Below are 23,197 nucleotides of genomic sequence, written 5' to 3' on the forward strand. Positions count from 1 at the left end.
AAGCCTGATGATGAGGGCCGATAATGCCACAGCGGGCTATTCCTGGAGGATTGGCTGGCGGCTAATGACCTGGTGACACTGAACGAAGGAAATACACCCACGTTCTCTGGACCGGTGCACTATGGGCAATTTGAGCCGTTTGCTGATCATAAAGTCGTAATGTATTTCTTTTTTCAATTGAATCCTATAGTAGAAATGTCAGATTTTAATAATTAACATAAGGTTTATTTTTATATGACGTATTTAAGTAAAAAAAAATTATCAAAGTTTATATATCTCTGATTTCACGTATTTCGGTTACTTTTGTCGTGATTTTTAAAGACTGCTAATATAAATTTTTAGTGTAAAACCTATATAACGTCATATCTTCCCGAAAAGGTTGTTCAATGGAGAACCTAATTCAGCTATCAATAAGTAATTTCATCGTTGCATTTTAATAATAAACGTAGGATTATCCGATGACATCAATTTCGAGATTTCTTTAACTATCGCTAAAGTTTTAGCAGTTAGCGATGTTTAGCGATGGTCTACAATATATATAGTTTTAAAGACTATTTATTTCTTTAAAACTTGTTTATAAGTGTCTTGTTTATTGACGACGTACATAACTTAAATGCAATATGGCTTTTCTTAGGTTAGGTAGCTTAAACTTGGCATACAGAATAATAATATCACGAGAATATAATCAATTTTCAGAATATCGGAAGAATCATACTATACAGTGTGTCCACAAAAGTTATATCCGTAGTACATTTTTATTTAAATATAAAGCCCAATCATTTTTAATTATTAAAAAATAGTCTAATTTTAAAATTATTTTTATAAATATTTATTTATTTGCATGCTTTTCAAGTTATTCAACACAATATGTAATCAGTTTTCGGTTATATATTGTTGCCCATTAATTTAGTTGGCGTGAATAACTCTTCAACGGCCAATGGCGCACTTAATTTTTTTGGTAATATTGACTGAGCCAATCATTTGGCTCATGATTGGTTAAACCAGGAGTATACTGTATCTTTATCTGTTCTAAATGAAGAATGCGACGAATCTGTTGGTTCCATGCCATCTACATCTAATGAAAAGAGAGGAAGACCGTATCTACCTTACGAAGATTCTGCAGCATCTAGTAAGAGACGAAAAAATACCACATTGCTAAATGAATATGGATTTGATCGTATATACAGTGCGTATATTCAGGGATTACGGTCAATGGGAGAAAGTGATGAAGCAAATGTAGTGGAGACTATAAGAGATTTGCAGGCTGATGAAAAGAAAGCAATTTTAAAACAGATCCACCATGATAAATCACAACCATTGACTGTAGTTGAAGCATTAAGCGTTTACATTGATTTAGATTTCACTAAAGCACAATATTTATACCTTAGAAATCTAACCAATGAGAAAAGCTGCTTTTTATTGCCACCTTCTTATCACAACATCTAGGAAAGTAAAAAAAGCTGTTATCAACCTGTTTCTAGCATAGAAATCAGCAATACATATGCAAAGGTAACATCTTTACAAGATTTATTAAATCACACAAGTACGGTAGTGTGGCAAAATCCTGTCCCCTCTTCTGTGCGGATTTGTCGACCAATTTCAATCGAGTTTCTAAAGAGACTCCCGAGAAAACAAAAGCCGTTGTGAATGATATACAAAGTCAAATTGGTAGTTTGAGTTCATCGGTAATTACAAAGCAAGGAAAAGCAATACAAATCAAACATGACATGTTTCTCACTATGATAGATGGAAAAGTTGCCCAAATAATAGCAGGTACGTCTTCATGTTCGACATGCACTATTTGCGGTGCTAATCCACAGCAAATGAATAATTTAGAAAAGGTGGCAGCAAGACCAGAAAATGATAATGCATTTCGCTATGGTTTGTCAATGATACATGCCTCGATACGTTGCATGGAGATGATTTTACACATATCATATTATCTACCCTTCCGAAAGTGGTCAGCTACTACCGCAGAAAATAAACAATTAAAAAGAGATAAGAAAGCTTTGGTCCAGGCACGATTCCGCAAATAGCTTGGTTTGATTATTGATGAGCCAAAGAAATAAGTGGTAATACAAACGATGGAAATACTGCTAAAAGATTTTTTTTGTAATGCTTCTTCTTCGGCAGAAATTACGGTGGAGGTGGGAAAAATGATTGAAGGCTGGACGGTGGAGGTGGAAAACGAGAACCTGAGCGATCATCGCACAATATCTTTTAACTTTATTCTCAAAGAAAATGTTAAACCTTCAACGGAACAAGCAGCCATAACATGGCAAATGACAGAAGCGTCATTACACAAGTTAAAAGAAGATGACACAGAGTTGTTTGAAGCCGGTCAAGACAAGACGGCAGAAAATTTAATAAAGAACGTCGTTCGCCTATGTGATAAGCATCTGAGCAAAAAAGAAGAACCACTGTGAAACAGAAACCAGTTTACTGGTGGAATGACAACATCGCAAAGAAGAGAAAGGAATGTATAAAGATGAGAAGAAAAATTACAAGAACGTTAGGAAAGTCTCAACAAAATGCACAAGATGTGGTAAACTTTAGAACACAATATAAATCGGCAAAGAAAGAACTAAAGAGGTTAATAATTGAAAGTAAAGTAAGGAAATGGAGAGAGTTATGTGAAGACTTGAATGATGACGTCTGGAGAAAGGCTTAAGTAGTGGAAGCAGAAGTACAAAAGTTATTCCCACAACATGATACAATTATATGACAGTTTGCTGAGATCTCGGAGCAGGAGAATATTACGCCATTTACGGAGGACGAATTACTATCAGCGATAACACGGATAAGCAAAAAAAGGCGCCAGGCTTAGATGGAATCACCCCTGAGGTGCTGATAATTATGGCAACAAAGTATCCACAGTCCTTTTTGGAAGTATATAACAGATGTTTAACAAAAGGTGAATTTCCAAAGATCTGGAAGACGGCCAAATTGGTTCTTATCGATAAACCTCCTAAACCTGGGGTCAATACGACATACCGACCAATATGCCTTATAAATACGATAGGAAAACTACTGGAAAGCTTAGTAAGAGAAAGAATACAAAAGGAGATAGATGAAAGCAAACTACTAAGCGAAAACCAATACGGCTACAGGAAGGGTAGGTCCACGATAAATGCAATACAAAGAGTGCAGAGAATCGTAGATAGCATTAAAGAAAAATCACTAAAAAATCGAGACGTGTGTGCTATGGTATTGCTAGACATAGCAAATGCATTTAATACAGTTCCGTGGATCTACATTATAAGAGCAATGGTGGAAGGCAAAATCAGCAATTACCTGGTAAACATGGTAAAATCGTATTTAAGCGAGAGATCAATATTGGCGTCAAATAAAACATATGAAGTGACCTGCGGAGTTCCGCAAGGATCGCTCCTCGGTCCTTTATTATGGAATATATATTATGATAGGATACTCAGAATGAAGTTTGTGGAGGGTGTTGAATTAATTGCGTATGCAGATGACCTGGCATTGGTGGTTAGAGGAAGAAACGGCGTGCAATTGGAAGATAAGACGAAATACGCAGTAGAACTGGAAGAAATGGGGCTGAAGGTCGCAGCTCACAAGACGGAGTTGCTTTTGCTTCAGGGACGAAGAAAATTGAGAAGTATGAATTTGAAGGTGAATGGGAGGGAAATAAGTAGCGCTGACAAAGTCAAATATCTGGGAGTATATATCGACAAAGACATGAAAATGACAAAACATGTAATAGAGACAACTAAAAGAGCTACACAAATATCAAATATACTCATGAGAGTAATGCCAAATATGGGAGGCCAGACCGCCAGACGACGGAGACTCCTAGCAACAGCGGTAGTGTCGGTTATCTTATATGCAGCGTCAACTTGGTACAGAATTTTAGAACACAAACGGTATAGAAATATGCTAGAAGTTGTAAATAGAAGACTAGCTATTGGCATAGCATCAGCTTATCGAACCGCATCAGCAACGGCCATAGAAGTTGTTGCAGGAGTCCCACCAATACACCTGTTGGTTGAAGAGAGGGTAGAATTATTCCTAAGAGGAAAGGAATATAAATTAGAGGCCAGAAGAAGGGTGATGAAGAAATGGAAAGACATATGGTCAACGTATTTCGGATGGGCGAAGAAGATGATCCCTGATCTAGAATTGTGGTTCCAAAGAAAGTGGGGAGAGGTTGACTTCTATCTGACACAGGGTCTGACGGGGCACGGAACCTTCGGGTCTGACGAGTGCTGGTTTTGCGGAGAGACGGACACACCAGGGCACACACTGTTCTCTTGTGAGCATTTCAATGACGCGAGAAGAGAGTGTAGAGAGGCCTGTGGCGTAAATCCCACTGAAGAAAACTGTGTGGCTTTAATGATAACCAACGAAGAGAATCAACGATCAACCCCCCCAGGAGAACGAGAGGGGGATCATCCCCCTCAGCCGGGTATGTATGAATAAATAATTATTTCAAAAAAGTAACATATATGTCTTTCCACCATAATGAATGAGGAGAATTCGTAGTTAGGAAGAGCCACAAGAACGAGCCCCCTGTTGACTGGGAGAATTGGGATATAGGAAGAAGAAGAGGAACATGAGGAGGGACCGCCCCTCCACAACCGGGTATGTGAAAAAATGAAAGCAAATTCAAAAAGTAATTAGCTTATTTTTCCTCCATAAAAAATGAGAGTGACGTCAGCGGATGACGAACGAGACTGCGAGCGGTCGAGTCAGGGGCGAGTCAGACCAATGAAGATGAGTGGAAAAGAAGTTTGGAATCCTGGAGGAACGGAAATGACGAATGAGATAGGGACTGGTCGAGTGATGGGAGAGCCTGGACAAATAAAGATGAGCAGAAAGAAGATTGAAATCCAGGACGGGGCGAGATAGAACAGAATTTTAAATGAAGAGAACGTAAACAAGCTAGGCAACCGAATAACTCCGAAGTAATGCTCATATGGGCGGTTCCGGAGAAGAGGGGGAAGGGTTTTAGTCGGTCGGCAACCCAAGAGGGAAGCCAACTCGACACTATCCGGCCGCATGACAACTTAGGCCGGGTGTCTATTTAGCAGATTTCCTAATCCCCTCTTTAAAAAAAAAAAGGGCTATTCCTGCAAGGCAAAGCGCCCCTCAAATACGGATTGGAGTGTGGCTAGAAAAGTCGTCACTTACACATCCGTGGACAAGACAATTCAAACGTTTAAGCCGTTCAAATCGCCTGGAGAAGACAATATCTTTCCTGCTTTGTTACAGCAGGGGAGGTCTTTGTTGTTGCCAATTTTGGTAAAGCGGTTGTTGCCAAAGCGGGCCGTTCGGTCCCTACTTCTAATGCCTTTCAACCCATCAGCCTAACGTCATTTCTGCTGAAAACCCTTGAAAAAGTTCTGGAACGGTACACCCGTACGGTACCATTGGTATCTGGTCCACTGAGTCGCCACCAGTATGCTTATCAAGCGGGAAAATCAGCAGAATTGGCTCTACACAACTTAGTTGGTAGAGTATCCAGGACGCTGCAGGATAAAGAAATCTTGGTGGGGTATTATCTCCCCTGCTTTGGTCCCTCCTAGTTGACGATCTGATTGCGATAGTCGAAGCCGTTGGTGTGGAAATACAAGCTTATGCTGATGACATTGTCGTTATGGTCAAAGGAACCTGTTTGCCGAGGATATCTAAAGTCCTCCAGGTGACCCTAGATACCATTTGCGCTTGGTGTAAGGGAGAGAACCTCTCAATAAACCCGCAAAAGACAATTGTTGTGCCCTTCACCAGGAAGCGAAAGTTGGATGGACTAATCCGCCCAACTATCCAAGGTGAAGAAATTCCTTTCTCAAAGGAAGTCAAATACCTAGGAGTAATCCTAGACAAAACCCTGTCATGGAATGGACATTTGCAGGGAGTTTTGCACAAAGCTAGACTATCCTTGTGGACTTGTCGCAGTCTTTGTGGAAAAAATTGTTACCCCTGAAAGACTGTACTGGTTCTATGTGACTGTGGTTAGACCTATGATCACATACGGAGCAGCAGCCTGGTATAGGAAAGTCCGACAGACTTCAGTTATCGGTAAACTTTCACGAATTCAACGAGTAGCTGGATTGGCAATCTCTGGTGCGATAAGCACAATGCCAACTCTAGCAATGGAGGTTCTGATTGGCCTATCTCCTCTGTATTTGCATATAGAGAAAGTGGCTAGAACAACCATTTACAGATTGGGCTGCGGAAGACATTATAAGCACTGATATTGTGCTATCAATGCCGTCAGATTTGGCGGTATCACTATCAGTGATTAATGCTCGATACCAGATTGTACTGCCTGAGCGGCAGGTCTGGATCGAAAATGAAAATTCTCTGGTTCCGGCAGACATTTGCTTGTACAGGGTGTCCAAATTTCGATGGGTTTGCAGGATATCTCAGTTATTATGAAAGATAGAAAGTTGCGGCTTTCGCGAACCTGAGCTACTTTTTTGTGAAACTTACAATGGCGCAAACCAAATTTTCATAGCCCTTTTCGTGTTTGATATTCAGGGAGTGTTTCAAAATTTACGATTTTCAGACACCTCCTGTATCTCGGCTATCCGTAAACGTAAGAACGAGTTCTAATAGATTTTTTCACGTAGAATCCAATGGTACACGTCAAATTTTTCTAGTCATCACGGTTTTTGAGTTATAAAGAGCTGAGTATTTCAGAAGTTGAGTATTCAGTATTTGAGTTGTGTTTATAACTCAAAAACCGTGATGACTAGAAAAATTCTACGTGCACTATTGGATTCCACGTGAAAAAATCTATTAGAACCCGTTTTTACTTTCTTGCTAAGTTTCCGGATAGCCAAGATACAGGAGGTGTCTGAAAATTGTAAATTTCAAACACTCCCTGTATATCAAAAACGAAGAGGGTTATGAAAATTTGGTCTGCGCCATTGTAAGTTTCACAAAAAAGTAGCTCAGGTTCGCGAAAGCCGCAACTTTCTATCTTTCATAATAACTGAGATACCCTGCAAACCCATCGAAATTTGGACACCCTGTACACAGATGGATTAAAAACGCCTGAAGGGGTAGGAGCAGGAGTATACTGCCAGACACCTCGAATTAAGCAAGCCTACAGCCTGGGTACGTACTGTACAGGGTGACCCAATTTCGATGTCCGCATAGGCTATCTCCGAAACTAAAAGAGATAGAAAAAAAGTAGCTTACATGCCATGATCTCGTTTTTTGAGAAAATGCTAATGCCGAAAACGACATTCGCGAATATCTCACTTATTATCAAAGATGTATTATTATAAATAAAACATTATATGGGCAACTTTTTACGAAGAATTCAGTGGCGTAGGTAGAATTTTTTTCCCATCTTTTATTTTCGAGATTTTAGACGTAACTTTATTTTTTTAAATGGAAATCATAGTTGGCTATGGCTTAAAATAATTTGTTATTTTCTTCTGATAACAAATATATATAGTTTGTGGGGTATATTTCTTATAGTTATTGAATAATTAACAAAAATTCATTTTGTTCTATCTAAAACTAATGTATGTATTTAAAAGTTAATGTTGCTATGGTGATAACCATACATACTATGATGCAACATAATGTATCAAATAATTGCCAAAGTTTGTATTTAAAAATTGGATAACAACTCTGGCATTATGTGCTGGTACGATGCACCAGCATGTTAAGTGTCAAAATATAACAAAACTGAATAAAACTTTACAATGAATTTCGAAAATTATGAAAAATGTAACATGATGGAATGCTATATGTTATCAGATAAGAATGCGATGTTAGCCGCGGAATTTTATTTCACAAGATATCCAGAAAGAAGACAACCGCACGTAAGAATCTTCAGCTGGTTAGCAGAAAATTTAATAGATATTTGGTCCTTCCCCAAACCACATACAAAAACATACCAAAATGACCTGCAAGAGAAATTGCAACAAGACGTCTGACCCAAAAGCCGTTGCTCCCGAATATGAAAGAAAAATAAGTATAAACCATACAAAGCGGGGCTAACTCCTTATTTACGTGCCGGAGATGTCAATCGAAGATTAGAATTTGTAGATGATATTTAGAAAAATTAAATAGTCTGCTGTTTGTTCAAAATGTTATCTGGACCGAAGAAGTCTCTGAGTGTTCAAAGAAGCTTGGGGTTCAATGTATGGTGTGCCCTTTTAGATAATAGAATTTTGCCATATAGTATCTACCATAAAAACTTAAACTCAGAGAAATAAGGCAGCACTTGAGCCTTTGGTCGACAATTTGGCACTAAATATGTCTCAAATGATATATTTTCAATATGACGGAGCACCAGCATATAATGCCAGAGTTGTTAGTGAATTTTTAAATACTACTACAAACTCCTTGCTACTAACTTTGACAATAATTGGAAACAATGCTTTCCCTCATGGTATGGTTATCACCATAACAACATTAAGTTTTAAATACATACAATAGTTTTAGAAAGAACAAAAAAAATTCATACATTATATTCCATCATAGTATGTATGGTTATCACTAGGGCACGAAACTTTTGTAACAAAACGATACGATTTCCCCCCTCCACTTGTTCTCATTGGCTAGTTTTCTAGGAAGCCACTGAGAACAAGTGGAGGGGGGAAATCGTATTCTTTTGTCACAAAAGTTCCGTGCCTTAGTTATCACCATAGCAACATTAACTTTTAAATACATACATTAGTTTTATTGTTAGATAGAACAAAATGAATTTTTGTTAATTATTCAATAACTATAAGAAATATACCCCACAAACTATATATATTTGTTATCAGAAGAAAATAACAAATTATTTTAAGCCATAGCCAACTATGATTTCCATTTAAAAAAATAAAGTTACGTCTAAAATCTCGAAAATAAAAGATGGGAAAAAAATTCTACCTACGCCACTGAATTCTTCGTAAAAAATTGCCCATATAATGTTTTATTTATAATACTCCATCTTTGATAATAAGTGAGATATTCGCGATTGTCGTTTTTGCAAAATTTTCAGTTTTTGCCGATAGGGCGAAAACAAAAGACGATAGCTGTTCGGAGTTTTCGGCATTAGCATTTTCTCGAAAAACGAGATCATGACATGTAAGCTACTTTTTTTCTATCTCTTTTAGTTTCGGAGATGGTCTATGCGGACATCGAAATTGGGACACCCTGTACTGTATTCCAGGCGGAAGTATTTGCTATTGACATGGGTGCTAAAATCTTTCTTGAAAGAGGGGTGAAGAACATGACAGTACGAATTTTCTCAGACAGTCAAGCCGCTCTCCAGGCGCTGCAAGCCGTGAAAACGGTGTCGGCTCTGGTTAATGATTGTAAGAGAACATTAAACACACTGAGTTGTAATAACAGAGTCTCTCTGATCTAGGTCCCGGGTCACTCTGGGGTTGCTGGCAATGAAGCGGCAGATAAGCTAGCACGAGATGGCAGCGCTGAAGCGTTTGTGGGGCCGGAACCAGCAGTTGGTGTATCCAAATATAGGATTGGACTGTGGGCTGAAGAGAGACTTCGCCTACTGTGGACCAGTTCTCCTGGAATGAGACATGCTAAGGTGTTTATTAACATCGTCACTGTCAAACCCGGGAATATTTTAGGACTTAGCATAAAAGTTCTAATGGGTGTTTTTACTGGGCACTGCCGATTAAAAGCACACCTCAACTTGTTGGGTTTAGCCGACGATGTTGAATGCCGACTATGTGCGGAGGAAGCAGAGACGGTTGAGCATGTTTTATGCCATTCCCTGCCGTTAACCGTATCAGATTCTCGATTTTTGGGTCGCCTCAAAAGTTCTGAATGACCTTTCGCCGAGCAAGGTATTAATGTTCGTTAAGAACATTGGACTGCTTAATGTAATGTAATGTATAGAAGACTAAAAGCTATATACTACATTCAGAGACGCTGCTCTCCTCCAACTACGAAGGTCATTAACCTTAATAAATACAAATACTTACCATATCTATTAAAAACAACATCGACGTATCTTTATCGAACCAATGCCCGTGATCTATCCATTGCCTCAATAATTCAATGGGTGGTTGAGCACCATATTGTTCTTTTTGAGGCATTCCAACATCGTCGACAAAAAGAACACATAGTTTCCCCATTGACGGTCCAAAAACACCTCTTCTTCGCTTATCCAATTTGGACATAATAATTTCTTGAGTCTACAAATTAAATTAAAATTAACTTATTTTAAGAAATTTGTAATTTTATTAATTTACCATCGTTGAAGTGGTTCTAGCACTAAAATTGACAACATTGGCTAGATATTTTTCTTTGGGTAAATTAACCATGTGATCCAAAACGATCGCCGATTTTCCCGTTCCGGTCGGTCCAACGAATAACGCAGGGATTGCATTTTTTAGGCAAAGGTTCAAAAAGAATTTTTGACAAATTGAATCGTTCGTTTGTACGATTACTTCGTTGACATTGGCCGTTGGTGGTATAACTTGTTTTTGGTCTAAAGTATCCGCCCAAACGACCCAAGTTCCATTATTACGTTTATCGTAAACGTAATCGAATATCAATCCTCGTTCGGGATGTAATTGGTTTTTGGTTAATTTAAATGATTTTGGTTTTGGGTAAGCTTTGTTTTCGCCTAAGGTTAATTTACGAAAAAATACATCGAACGTTTTTCGACCGTCCAAGCTTAACGTTGATGCTAAACCCCAGGTTAATGCGAAAAGCATCGCGCATTGAAGCCAAATTGTACTCACTTGAGTTTCTTGCACCAACATGCCGGATAATAATCGCGTGAATGAGAAAAATAGATGGATTTCGGATGTGTGTACGTAAATTTTGCATTCTAATCGGAAGCAATCTAATAGTGGGGGTACCAACCATAATAAACATTCTTCTAAAAGTTCTAATTGTTCAGCCAATAAAGTTTTACTTAAGGTGTTTAGATAAGACGTCATAAAAGGCTGCCAACCCAATAGGTGCGATTCTAAATAAATCATGCCGCATCGTGAAACGGTCGCAGGAGATGCAAATTCTAAATCTTCCGGTTCAAAAATTAAATTCATCTTATTCGACATTTGGATAATTTCGCCGGACATTAAGCATAACTTTTTGTTATCATCTAAAACAGTGTTCATATTTTCGATCCAAACTGCATCAACTGGTCCATCAAATAATATCCATTTTCTATCCATCGTCTGTGAATTTGCATACTCGCGAAATGTGGTGGCTAAAACCCCGTCGGACCACTCGTGAGAAGCAGGATCAAATTGGCCGTATAATTTCCCCATTGAAATCGCTTTCGGATTGATTATTCGATATACAACTCGAACTTCTTTTAAAGTAGCCGTTCTGTCGGCTGCTAATTTTCCTAAAGCTTCCCCTAACGATTGATAACCTTGAGTTTTTCCAGCCATGTGATTACCAACAATCATCAATCCATGTCTTACTAAAATCATCTCATAAACTTGCATAACTTTTCCAACATACCATGGAGTTGGTTGTAAATTTCTTTTAACTAATTCTTCAATTAAACAATCAATCAATTCAGTTCGATCAAACTTTGGTACTTCAACACCAGGAAATAAGTCAGAGTAAATTCCGGCAAACAAAGGAAGATCTTGACCTAAAAATTTAGGTAAATTTACATCAATAATCGCCCGTAGTACCAACGGAGCTTCTTCGAATTTAGAGTAAGCCCGTTTTAAAGCCCCCGCGGCCAATAAAACCGATTTAACGGCTCTCATTCCGTAATCGTAATGATTTTGCGATGAGAGTTGTTCCGAACATAATTTGTAAGTATGAACTATTTTTTGCGCTAAACTTGCGGCATACGTAAAACCATAAGAATACAAGGAAATTTCTCCAATCATCGCGTAATCAGGCACCATCATAGCAACAGTTCGAAATAGAACCTTTAAATTATCCGGAAGTTCTTGTCTTCCAGCATATCCGGGATTCATCGTGATAAAACAAGTACAAGTCGGGTCAAGAACCAATTCGGTTCCTTCAAACACAAATTTCTCTAATTTCGCGGCAACAGCCATTTGAATCGTTAAGATTTGTTGCGCTACGACTGATAAAACTTCTAATTCTATGCGATTAAACTCGTCGAAACATGCCCAAGCACCCGATTGGGCTAATCCTTTAAAGAACTTTCCTAAAGCTTTGTAATCCAAACCATCCGAACAATTAAAGACAACGCATTTTTTTGCAACCGCTTTTGCCAAATCTTTGCAGGATTCTGTTTTTCCGGTTCCAGCTGGTCCTTCTGGGGCACCACCCAAATTTAATTTGAATGCACCCATTAAAGTTCTAAAAAAAATAATAAATTAAGTGTAAATATTTATTACTTATTCATATTAAAACTTAATTTTTCATCTATAAATACAAAATATTCGAATTAAATTGCAATTTAAACTCTTTGTCCGAACATGTCTAAACTAGTGGTGGAACAGATATCCGGCAACTATTCGCCTTTGGTCTTAGTACTCCACCATTCACAGGAATGGTTTGATTATTAGTGATTTTAATCCAAACCCTGCTAAACCCAAACACATCAACCGATTCACATTTTCGTCTAATTTTATTTTCTATCATAATCTGCGTCCCCAAGAAGGATTCCTCACTTTCCGACCCAGCATATGTAGACCAATTATTAATAAGCATTTTATTGTTTTTAATATTTACAATTTTTATCCCCTTAATACATTCTAATATATATATTATTAGTATATTATTTTCACCCTTTACCCTCTTCCTCCATTTCCATACCCTCGGCTCCTCGGCCCAATCATCCCCTCATCCTTCCCTTTGTCTCCTTACCCCCACAACCATTCTCATCCATCGTTTCCCCTCTCCCCCCTCTCCTAAGATCTGCCCTCGGTTCAACTCCTCCTCCCTCAACTCACTGCACCCATTCAACATATGTTCCAACGTTTCCCATTCCTCCCTGCATAGCCTACACCACCTCTCCTCATCGGCCATCCAGTATCTGTTAGCTCTCTCCTCGTTTCCACAACGGAACCTAGCCACCAACTTCTTCCCTTCCTCATCTCCTTCCAATAACAAGTATCTAGGCAGCCCCTCCGTTATTATGTCCCTGTACCTTTCGTTATACCTCCCCTCTTTTATTTGTGTCCTTCTTTCCTGTCTCTGCACATCTCGGTCCCTATCTCTCAACTCCCTCCACATCTCCCTACCCACCCTTCGTCTACTATTTATCTCAGTTACCGAGTAGCCCACTCGTCTATAATAGTTGTCTCTGTCTCCTTTCCCATATCTGATCTTTCCCTCTCTAATTTCCCTCCAACACTCCCCCAAGATCCCGCAGTTTGGCCTCCCTTCTATTCTCTCTTCATATTTCACTGCTCTCCTGCCCGCCTCCACTCTGACCTTATCCACCTTTACCTCTTCCCTCACTATATACCCCGGTGTTTCTCTCGCCACCCCAAGCACCCATCTCCAGTATCTAGCTTGCACGTCCTCCAGCATTGCCTGCTCTCTCCATCCCCATACCTCTGCTCCATACATCATCACACTGCTAACCAGGATTTCAAACATAATCTTCCTCGCTGCCACATTCCTTCCACCAACCCTCCCATTTGCCCCTTCCCCAATCTACCCTCCAGGTCCACCGTATACAGTGCAAACAGACTTGGGCTCAGCGGACATCCCTGCCTCAGTTCCTTCGTCGTCCAGTACACGTCGCTCAGCTTATCTCCCACCTTTATTCTAGCCACAGTCTCCATGTATATTTTCTTCACTCTCGCAATTAGGTGTTCCGTGATCCCCCTCCTCCCCATCTCCTCCCACAACTTTCCCCTATCCACCTTATCAAAAGCTGCCTTCAAATCTATAAATAGGGCGTACAATTTCCCTCCCTTCTTATCCAGCTCTCTATCTGCCAGATGCTTCAAGACGTACACGTTGTCGATTGCTCCCCTTCCCTTCCGGAAGCCTGCCTGCCCATCCGGCAAAATTCCCCCCAACTCCATCTCCTCGTCCAGTCTTCCCAGCAGTATCTTCGTGTATACCTTGTATGCCGAGTCTAGTAGGTTAATTCCTCTGTAGCTCTCTACCCTTCCCTTATTACCCTTTTTATATACTGGGCAAATTACCCCCACTTTCCATCCCTCCGGAAACCCACCCCCTCTCCATAGGCTATTCATCCCCTCCAACAACTTCACTCTCACCACCCTTGATGCTTCCAACCATGCCTCGTTCTGGATCCCATCTTCCCCTGGCACCTTTCCCTTCTTCAATCCCCTAAGCACTGCTTCCATCTCCTCTTCTGCTATCTCCTCTCCCTCATAGCCTCCCAAACCCGTTAGCCTCGTTTCAACCCCTCCCAATAATCCCATAAAGTAACTCTTCCAATCTGTCATGTGTATTTCGCTGGTTATCCTCTCCCTACCCTTCTTTCTCTTTTTCAGATACCTCCAGACCTCCCCTTCCCTTGTTATCCTTCTAATCTCTGCCGCCTCCTTCTCCCTCAGTTCTGTTTTCTTTCTACTGCATAACTCTCTGTATCCTCTCCTGGCCTCCGTATATCTATCCACCCCTATCGTCCCCCGTCTCCACTGCCTCAACCTCCTTCTCGCCTCCCTCTTCGCCTTCCTACACTCGCCATGATACCAGTCGTTCCTCCCTACTCTGCCGTCCCTACGTACACACTCCGTTTTCAGTGTTGCCTCCCGCACTACCTGAATAAGTTCTTCCCAACCATTGATCTCTTGTATCTTCTGTTGCCAAGTGTCGAGGTTTCCCCTGTAGAATGCTACCCCTTCTTTCGACCAGTTTGTCCTGATGAACTTGCTCGCCTTCTACAGCCCACCCCCTTTATCTCCACCTCCAACGGTTGGTGATCCGACTCTACCGCTTCTCCCACTTTAAACCTTTCCACCCTCTTCCACATTTCCTGATCCACCAGTACATAATCAATCACAGATGTCCCCCTCGCCCCGATGTACGTATACTCCCCTTCCTCTTTATTTCCATTCAGTATCTCCCATCCGTTCTCCTCCACCCATCTCAGCATTTCTGTTCCTTCTCCATTCCGCACAGTATCCTTCGACCGCCGTGGTCCCTCCTCTCCCCATATCTCCACCCTTCCCCCCTCCTCGCCCACTATACACCGTAACTATCTGCACCGTCTCTCTCCCCCCCCAGCTGATCTGTCTTTTTACCATTCCCTTCTGCCTCCATCTCCCCTCCGTCTTATTCTCCTCCGTAATTTCTCTTGCTATTCCTGTTATAATACCCCCGCACGCTCTTCCTCTCTTACTTCTCCTCTCTGCAAACACGCAATCCCATCTATACCCTTCTGGCAACTTTCCCTCAATCTTTGCCCACCCTCCTTCATCAACCCAGGTCTCCACCATACAAATCACCTCAAATCTCTTCAGATATTCCCAGAACTGATCTCCCTTATTCGTAATCCCCGCTACATTCCAGAACACCATTTTCAACCCCTCGCTCTTCTCCGGCTTCTCCCCTCCCCCGTCTAGTTTTTTGATAAAATCCCTTGCTGCCCTCTCTTCATGTCGTCATAATTAATACTTCTCTTCACCAACTCCGCCGCTATGTAGACCAATTATACAATATGGATCTATACTTTTAAATCGTTCGTCCATAACACGAATAAGGAATCCCCAAAATCCTCTTTTCAACCCTAGCAATGATCTCCTTTATAACCCCACTAATATCCCTCCCATTAACTTCCGTCTGCAATCTTTATCTTATAAAATTACCCTAAATTTCCCTACTATGGGTGAGTAAACCACCCATCTGACCACTCACCACTCCTTCAAAATAATATACAAATATATAATTTGCGTTAATTAATTATATATTAATTATATTAGTCTAAACTAATTGTAAGAAGAGTTAAAAATATAGCTTGGAAGGCCAGACTTACAATTAGATGGCATGACCACATCTATTAACAATAAAAAAACCGGTTCGCAATGAACTCTTTCTTTAATAAAAAACCGGATCCCAACAACATCGAATTCTCTTTACTTGGAGTTTATGTCTTAGACTTATTTTTAGGGTTATTATTCTATTACAGACATGTACATAAATTACCTGAAACATCGATCTGTTAAAGGTGTAGCAACTAATCTTCCAAGATTTCCCAAATATTCAAATCCATAAGCGACTTCCGTAGTTATCATACAAACACCAACGTAATTAGTCTGCCAATAAAATCTCATTTGGGAAATCCATGCGAAATCGGCTATCGATTGAACTTTTGCCATATTTAATTGTTTAACGATATCGCGAGCTACAAAAAAATGAAAAAATTAACCCAAAATAAAATTAAAAAAAAAATTAAATTACCATGTACGTCAATTACAATTAGAGCTTCAATTGTGATTTGGGTGCTCGGCTCTAATTTTCCTTGAACCATTTCGACGCAAATTTTTATTTGTTCGGTACAAAGCGCTACTTGATTATCCAAAGTGTTGTTTGTTATCGCTTCCGTAACGTCTGTGGTCCATATTATGCAATCGCAAGCTTGGATAATTTGTCCAGGCCAGCTTAGTATCCATTCTTTTCGCGATTGTGGAGTAAAAGCTTTCACCGCAAAATTCATTATGTCTTTCATTGATTGAAGCATTATTAGTTGAACTTGAAGTAGCCATTTTTCAACCATACCCTAAATTAAATCAAATTTGATCGAAATAGATTTTCCATTTTTTGGCAATGCTTACTTTAGATTCTGCCGGGACAATTTTCGAACTTAAATTAACAACCTCATTATCAGCAGATATCATTCCTATAACTTCTTCTTGTGGAGTAAACTTTAATAGGTAAATGCCTTCGAAACATTTTTTCAAATGAGGTTGTACTCTTAAAGGATCTTTCGTTTCCGAGAGAATTTCCAGGAGTTCGTCGTTGGATAAAAAGAAGAATCTCGGGAAAAAAAGCCGTTTCTTCTCGAGGTAATTATTTAGTCCTTTTTGAACTTGGTCCAAAAGATTGTTGCAGTCTCTCAATTGTTGCAACATATTCGGGTAATCAGTCGCTGCTAAAACGTGTATGTCCAACATTGTGTTTGCCATGATGTGCCTCCAAGTTTTATCGACTTGTTTGAAATTTCTTGCTTCCGTTGGCATCTGCCTCATTATGTCTTCAGAACTAAAAATTGGTTCCAAATACATCCATGTTGATTGACACTAAATTAAAAAAAAAACAATTTTATTAATTATTAAAACGAAGAATTAAAACTTACCAATAACCAAGCTTCTATGATGTCTTGCATTGAGACTAATTTTTCTTCCCAAAGTTGCACCTCCTTCTCGAAAGCTTTAACATATGGAGATCCCCTCATCGTTTGTGCCTTGAGAATATTATCATCTAACATCACTTGGATGTCGTCTAAAGCCGTTAAAATACAAACACCAGTATCTCTATACGGCACCAATTCGAAAGTAACATCGGCCCAATCCTCCTTCATCTTCGCCATGCCTTTTTCTAAGGCATACTCTTTCGTTGCAGCGGCGCTTAATTCTTCTAATTTCGGGATAAATTTAACCAAGCCGGCTTCAATCATATCATTTAACGTCGACTGGTCGGATACTTTTAAGTCAATACCAACAATTTTTGAAATCTAAAAGTTTAAATTTAAACTAAGTTTTAACTAAAAAATAAAAAAAAATTATTACCTCCTTCCAATGTCTATCTTGCAACCCTTTATTACAAACAGTTTGTAAAACGGGAACAAACTGCCTAAATTTCTCAACTTTTGCCCTCGCCAAATCAGCGATTCTTTTCGCCCCGGGGTTATTATGAAACGTTTTGGATAATTTATAAAGGGTTCTCCACATATTTTCAACATCATCTTTAATTTGATCTGCGTCCAACTCTTTGAACGGCCCATAAAACCAAATGTCGTAGTTATCATGGAAACTAGCAACGGTATGCCACAAACGATCAAATGGCTCGATGGTTGCTATCATTTCTTGTAAATTCATAAACGGGGATGGATCGAAATCTAATAATTGTTCTTCTTCGTTAATTTCGAGCGCCTCCGCTTTATCTTCCATTAAACGCGCAACGATTGTTTCAACCAAGTCGACGTTATCTGCAATTTCTTCTGGGGATAAAACGGTTGGATCTTTTTTTTGGAACATTTTTAATAATTTTTCGTGTTTTAATAGTGTTGCGTCGAATATCATTCGTTTATTGCGTAATTCAGCTTCTGCTTGGTCCCGTTTTATTGTTAAACGTTGGAGTGCCATTTCGATTACATTTTCCATATCTTTTGGCCAAAGAAAAACGCGGCTATTTAAATTTATATCATCACCTGCAACGGAAATTTTATTGTATTAAGATTTTAGTTAGTTTTTAATAAAATATACTTGTTAAGATAGCATAATCCATAAGAAATAGAAGATTTTCTCCCGTCTCTCTAATATTTTCTTTCAATTTATAAAGAGTTACATCTCTGCTTTCAACGACATAGTTTTGTAGCGCTACGAGTTCTTGGACGGTTTCTGGGAGTTCGTTCATTTTTAAAGACATTTCATCGAAAGTGTTACATATTCTACAACAAAAATTTGTTTATTTAAGATGAAGTTTTTTAAAAATGAAAATAAATTACGCTCTGTTGTTTTTATAATTTGCAGTAACAAAAATATTAACAATGTATAATCTCATGTCGCTAACGATTTGAATTAAATAATCGTTTAAATCGGACAATTCTAAACTAACCAAACCCAAAGGAATCGATCGACGCAACATAATCAATTCATCTTTCAAGTCGTCATAATACGCAATTCGTTTTATGATGTCTTTCATTAACGGGGGCGGATCAGATTTCATAAAATCTTTACATTGTTTATCGGCCTCTCCGGTTAACAAAAAATCGTACTGAGCGTACATTTCTAAATATTTATCGGGGCCCAAAATATTCGCGGCGTAAATGTTTCTTATTTCATCGAAAAGATCCATTATGACAACTTCATCGTCTTTAACCGCTATTAGGTAAGTTTCATTTTTCACGTAAGCCGGGAACATTATGTTTTCTAATCTTGGTAAATTGTAGTTTACTTCAAGAATTTTTTTTAAGGAATTTATCAAAATATCTTCAGCTGCTGCAATCGGCGGTTGAACCGTTATTTTTGTTGAATTGGGCGTTGGAACTGCAATTAGTTTTAGAAGTGGGATGTTTAGTACGGCTAAATCAACGTATTCGCCTTCGTAGTTATTTCCATCCTAAAAATAAATAAATAAATGTATGAGATTTTATTATTTTCATCAAGTTAATAGAAATAATCAATTAATAACAAAGGGGGCAAAGGGGTGGTCGTATATAACAAAAATTTATATTATTGTTAGTACTCTTTCAGTTAAAAAAAGGATTATGATGCTCAGTTTTGATATCCAAATAAATATTTCAAAATCACTCAGATTAGTTTAGTTCCATTTTTTTGCGGATAGATGGCGCGCTCAAGCTAACCTTCTCATTCTCAGTACATACTTCTCTACAAAAATGTTAGAAATCTTATTTTATCGATAGAAGAAACATATTATTATTTCGAATATATAGTATTAAACATTTCATGTTCACCAATACATTGAAAAAGAAAAATTAGTAATATAAATCGTTACCAGGTGAATATTTCGCTTTTCCCCTATATTATCACGTGTTAGTACTCGATTACAATCGGAGATAGTTATTTAACAAGTATATCACCAGTTTATAAACACTTTTCGATAATTTCTCCACTTTAATATTCATTTTGAACTCTTTGATTTTATTTATGTCAACTATAAATAACTAATGTGATACCAACCTAAACTAAATTAAATTTTATTTAAAGATATTTTTGCTTTATTTTGATTTAAATAAATAAAATATTTGATTAATTCGACTTAAATAAACAATTTTATTAATCCTTTAATGTTTTCTCTAATAAATTTATTTGATTTTATTAATAAGATTAATCAATAGGGAGTAATTTGATCGCCACCTCCTAGATGGTAGCACAAATAACTACTAAATCACTTTTTAATTCCTAATAATAATATAAAATTATAATTAAAAGTATTATTTAATATGTTATTATTATTAAAATTAAAATATCAAAAAAGAAATTTTTAAACTAAATTCTCAACGTCAAACAATAATCGACATAACCTCACTTAACCTTCAAATTAAATGATAGCATTTTGACAGTTTATAAACAATAATTACCACAAAATTTAAATAAAAGTAAGTATAAACAATTCAATTTTTCAATATATATGTAATAAACATACTTTTTTTTAGAAATATTTACCTTGTATTTAATAAGCAACTCCATAAAATGATTCAAACTTTTCATCACCATTCCTCTTACTTGCAACGACATCAATGTATTCACGCAATTAAAAAACATCTCAATAACATCCATATTATCCCCTTTTTGCCTTGGAATGAAATGTTCCCATGTCGGTCTCAAATCACAGAAGATATCGGCGCATTCTTTTAACCAAACGTTGGTGAGTACATTTCGGGTTTTATTACAAAGTGCAATTAGAGTCTCTTCAAAACTTTCCATATGAAGAGGAAATTCTTGGTCTTCTTCAAGATCTGCAACATCCAAAATGCACATGTTGGTGTATCTGAAACATTTAATTTATTAATTTTAAATGGATTAAAGTAAGAATTAAATTTACTTTCTTTCCCATAAATCTCTAATTTTGATTATAGCCTCACATCCAATGAATAAATGTCGAAACAATCCCTCCCGGCTGTAAAGCATTGGTGTGTGCCACGGTACGGGAGCTCGAATTGTGAATGTTGGATAAGAATGAGGAAAAGATTCGATTTTTAATCGCCTGGCTTCGTTGAAATCTTGCAAAATGTATTTAAAAGTAGCAACTCGCATGTATTTGTTGTATAAAATATTTACTTCTTCTTTAAAAAGATCATCAATTAATTCATACATTTTTAATTTTTTGTATTTATCTGGAATTGTTGCCTTTGCTTTTACAAAGTAGTGTATGGGATATTCCGCGATGTGTTTATCATCAAAACCATCAGTTAAATAATAATTAATCCTATAAATATCTTCCACCCGAACCGGTTTAATCATTTCCTTAGCATTCCTTCGTAACATATCTCGTTTTTGATCGTCGGGATGAAACGGAAGATCAGCTTGAAATTTTTCCCAATTTTCAGGTTCAACAGTTTTCGGTTTTTCTTGTGATTGTTGTTTAGCGAGTCGTTTTAGTTTCCTTTTGGCCATTTTTTCCTCTTTCATACGTTTGTCTTCCCAATATGTTCCATTTAAAAGATCTCTAACGTCCACAATTCCGGGTACTTTAACGGTTTTTCGTTTTAATGCTGCTTCTTCTTCCTTTTTAATCCGATCTTGTTCTTCTTTAGTCATTGGTGGTGGATGTTGTAATTTTCCATCAGCCCCAAGTGGGTTTGCATGTGCTTTTTTCTTATATGGTGGTAAAAAATGAGTTTTTAAAACCATTGCACATGGTGTGTAAGATGCACCTTAAATAAATTTGTAATTCACAATTAGATTTTTATTTGTTATATTTTTGTTACAAAAAATTATTTATTTTTACCCATTGTTTCGTTTGGTTTGTAATACTCATAAGTGTCTTTGTAAGGAAGAGATTTTGTCCATGATTTTTTCGCGAATAATTCTGGAAATTTCATGCTGTCGTGGGCTCTTCCAACGAGGTAAGTTGGTTGCGGTTCTCCATATCTTCCGGCGTATGGCAACCATGGTAGTTCCGGGATAAGTCTTCTTCCACATTTATCGAATCTTGGAAGAGGATCTCCCATTTATATATTATATAAAACTTTTTAAATTGCTAAAAATGTTAAAAGATAAAATGGTCAATGTCAATAAGACATTCTGTTTTGAAGTTACCATAGAAACGGATTTGATGAACTTTTTAGAGGTAATTTTTTAATTTTTAAAGTTGGAGGTAAGTATAACTTAATTTTTCTTATTGTTGAGTAATAAGATGGTTTTCTAGAAAAACGTACGCGACAATTGAAGGAAATAACACAAATTTAGCCATTCTTTGAACATTATATAAAGCTACTCCATGACTCCAAACATTTCCCATCTCCTCTATACCTCTAATGAACTCAAAATAAGAGTTAATCATTAAAAAAAAGCATCAAAGGGGAGGATATCATTGAATCAAGCTAACTACTGTTCCCGGTAGGTTTTGGGTGAATTACCAAACATTGAAATCAACGGTGTTAACTCTCCTCATCATTTCTAAGAGACTATGAGACCACGGCAGTTGTAAATAACATCGTGCAACATGTCTTTGAGAAATGGAAAACCAAGAAAACGAAAATTGATGATACAACTTTGATAGCTGCATTAGAAGAGGAAATGGTGAATCTTCTAAACTGAGAGTAAAAAATGTGGTCTTAAGATTAACGCTGATATTAGAAAGAATAGGACTATCTAATTGTACGATCTGGAAAGACCGCTCTATTACAAAAAGTACTAAAATAGGGCTTGTTTAATTACTGATCTTCTCCATCTTGCGATATGGGGCTGAAACATGGACAATTAAAGCAGCGGACAAAAAGAGGATTGATGTGTTTGAAATGTGGTATTACGAATTCCGTGACATTTTTTGCAGACATTATATGAAGAGATGATAATAATATGGAGATATTGATAGTATTGGGAAATGTGGAGGGACGAAGATCCAGTTACTACAAGTTTTACTGACAGCACAAGTTGCTAATGATCACGATTTTCAATAATGAAAGAATGACTATTTAGGTTGATATCATTCTTAAATCATTTGTTTTACCAACAGTTTTATAATAATAATCTTTATTATCCAAACGGAAGTACAGTGTTCCCAAAGTGGGATAATATTAGTTGAGCCTAAAGTTTTGAAAGTGTAATGTACGCAGAAAAATTAAAGTAATGGACACATATAAGATGTCAGAAAGAGCAGTACAAAAACAGAACCAATGTAACATAAAACAGAAAATTACATCTTGAAAAATAATACAGGTCGAATGTTTTAAGGACACTAGCCGACACTTTGTTAATATGTTCGGTAAAAGTCAAAGATCCATCAAACCATATACCAAGGTTGACAGTAGAAATGCGCGATTGATGATTCGTCCCAACCCTATACTCAAAGTACACAATGTTCCTTTTCTGGCTATGCTATCACCTGATACTTGGATGTATTTAGGATCATTCTGTTGTCAGTACACCATAAAAAATACCATAACAAACCAATAAATAGTTTAAGATCATCT

General features: G+C 37.6%; 2 protein-coding genes across 9 annotated transcripts in view; one reads left to right on the forward strand and one right to left on the reverse strand.

Moving 5' to 3' along the window:
• Positions 1–22,719, reverse strand: part of LOC111418638 (dynein heavy chain 3, axonemal) — a 62,777-nt gene extending 40,058 nt beyond the window's left edge. The window contains exons 1-13 of one of the 2 annotated variants that reach the window (XM_071195940.1): positions 21,822–22,719; positions 21,511–21,762; positions 20,605–21,436; positions 20,226–20,550; positions 18,545–19,158; positions 18,303–18,487; positions 17,607–18,247; positions 17,174–17,551; positions 16,653–17,117; positions 16,279–16,597; positions 16,024–16,222; positions 10,197–12,249; positions 9,927–10,139 (exon numbers count right to left, since the gene is read on the reverse strand). In XM_071195940.1, coding sequence (XP_071052041.1) covers positions 9,927–10,139; positions 10,197–12,249; positions 16,024–16,222; positions 16,279–16,597; positions 16,653–17,117; positions 17,174–17,551; positions 17,607–18,247; positions 18,303–18,487; positions 18,545–19,158; positions 20,226–20,550; positions 20,605–21,436; positions 21,511–21,733 — 6,447 coding nt within the window. In that variant the 5' untranslated portion in view covers positions 21,734–21,762; positions 21,822–22,719. Of the gene's footprint in view, positions 1–9,926; positions 10,140–10,196; positions 12,250–16,023; positions 16,223–16,278; positions 16,598–16,652; positions 17,118–17,173; positions 17,552–17,606; positions 18,248–18,302; positions 18,488–18,544; positions 19,159–20,225; positions 20,551–20,604; positions 21,437–21,510 lie in introns of both variants that reach the window. The other variant, XM_071195941.1, reaches the window with a different exon arrangement.
• LOC111418634 (uncharacterized) overlaps positions 20,061–23,197 on the forward strand; it is a 28,312-nt gene continuing 25,175 nt past the window's right edge. For 3 of the 7 annotated variants that reach the window (XM_071195952.1, XM_071195953.1, XM_071195948.1), the window contains exon 1: positions 20,338–20,427. The gene's annotated coding sequence lies outside the window, so the exon portion shown is untranslated. Of the gene's footprint in view, positions 20,159–20,215; positions 20,428–23,197 lie in introns of those variants that run through there. The other 4 variants (XR_011640373.1, XR_011640372.1, XR_011640370.1 and 1 more) reach the window with 2 other exon arrangements.

This window comes from Onthophagus taurus, chromosome 5, assembly GCF_036711975.1.
Source record: "Onthophagus taurus isolate NC chromosome 5, IU_Otau_3.0, whole genome shotgun sequence".
Lineage (NCBI taxonomy): Eukaryota > Metazoa > Arthropoda > Insecta > Coleoptera > Scarabaeidae > Onthophagus > Onthophagus taurus.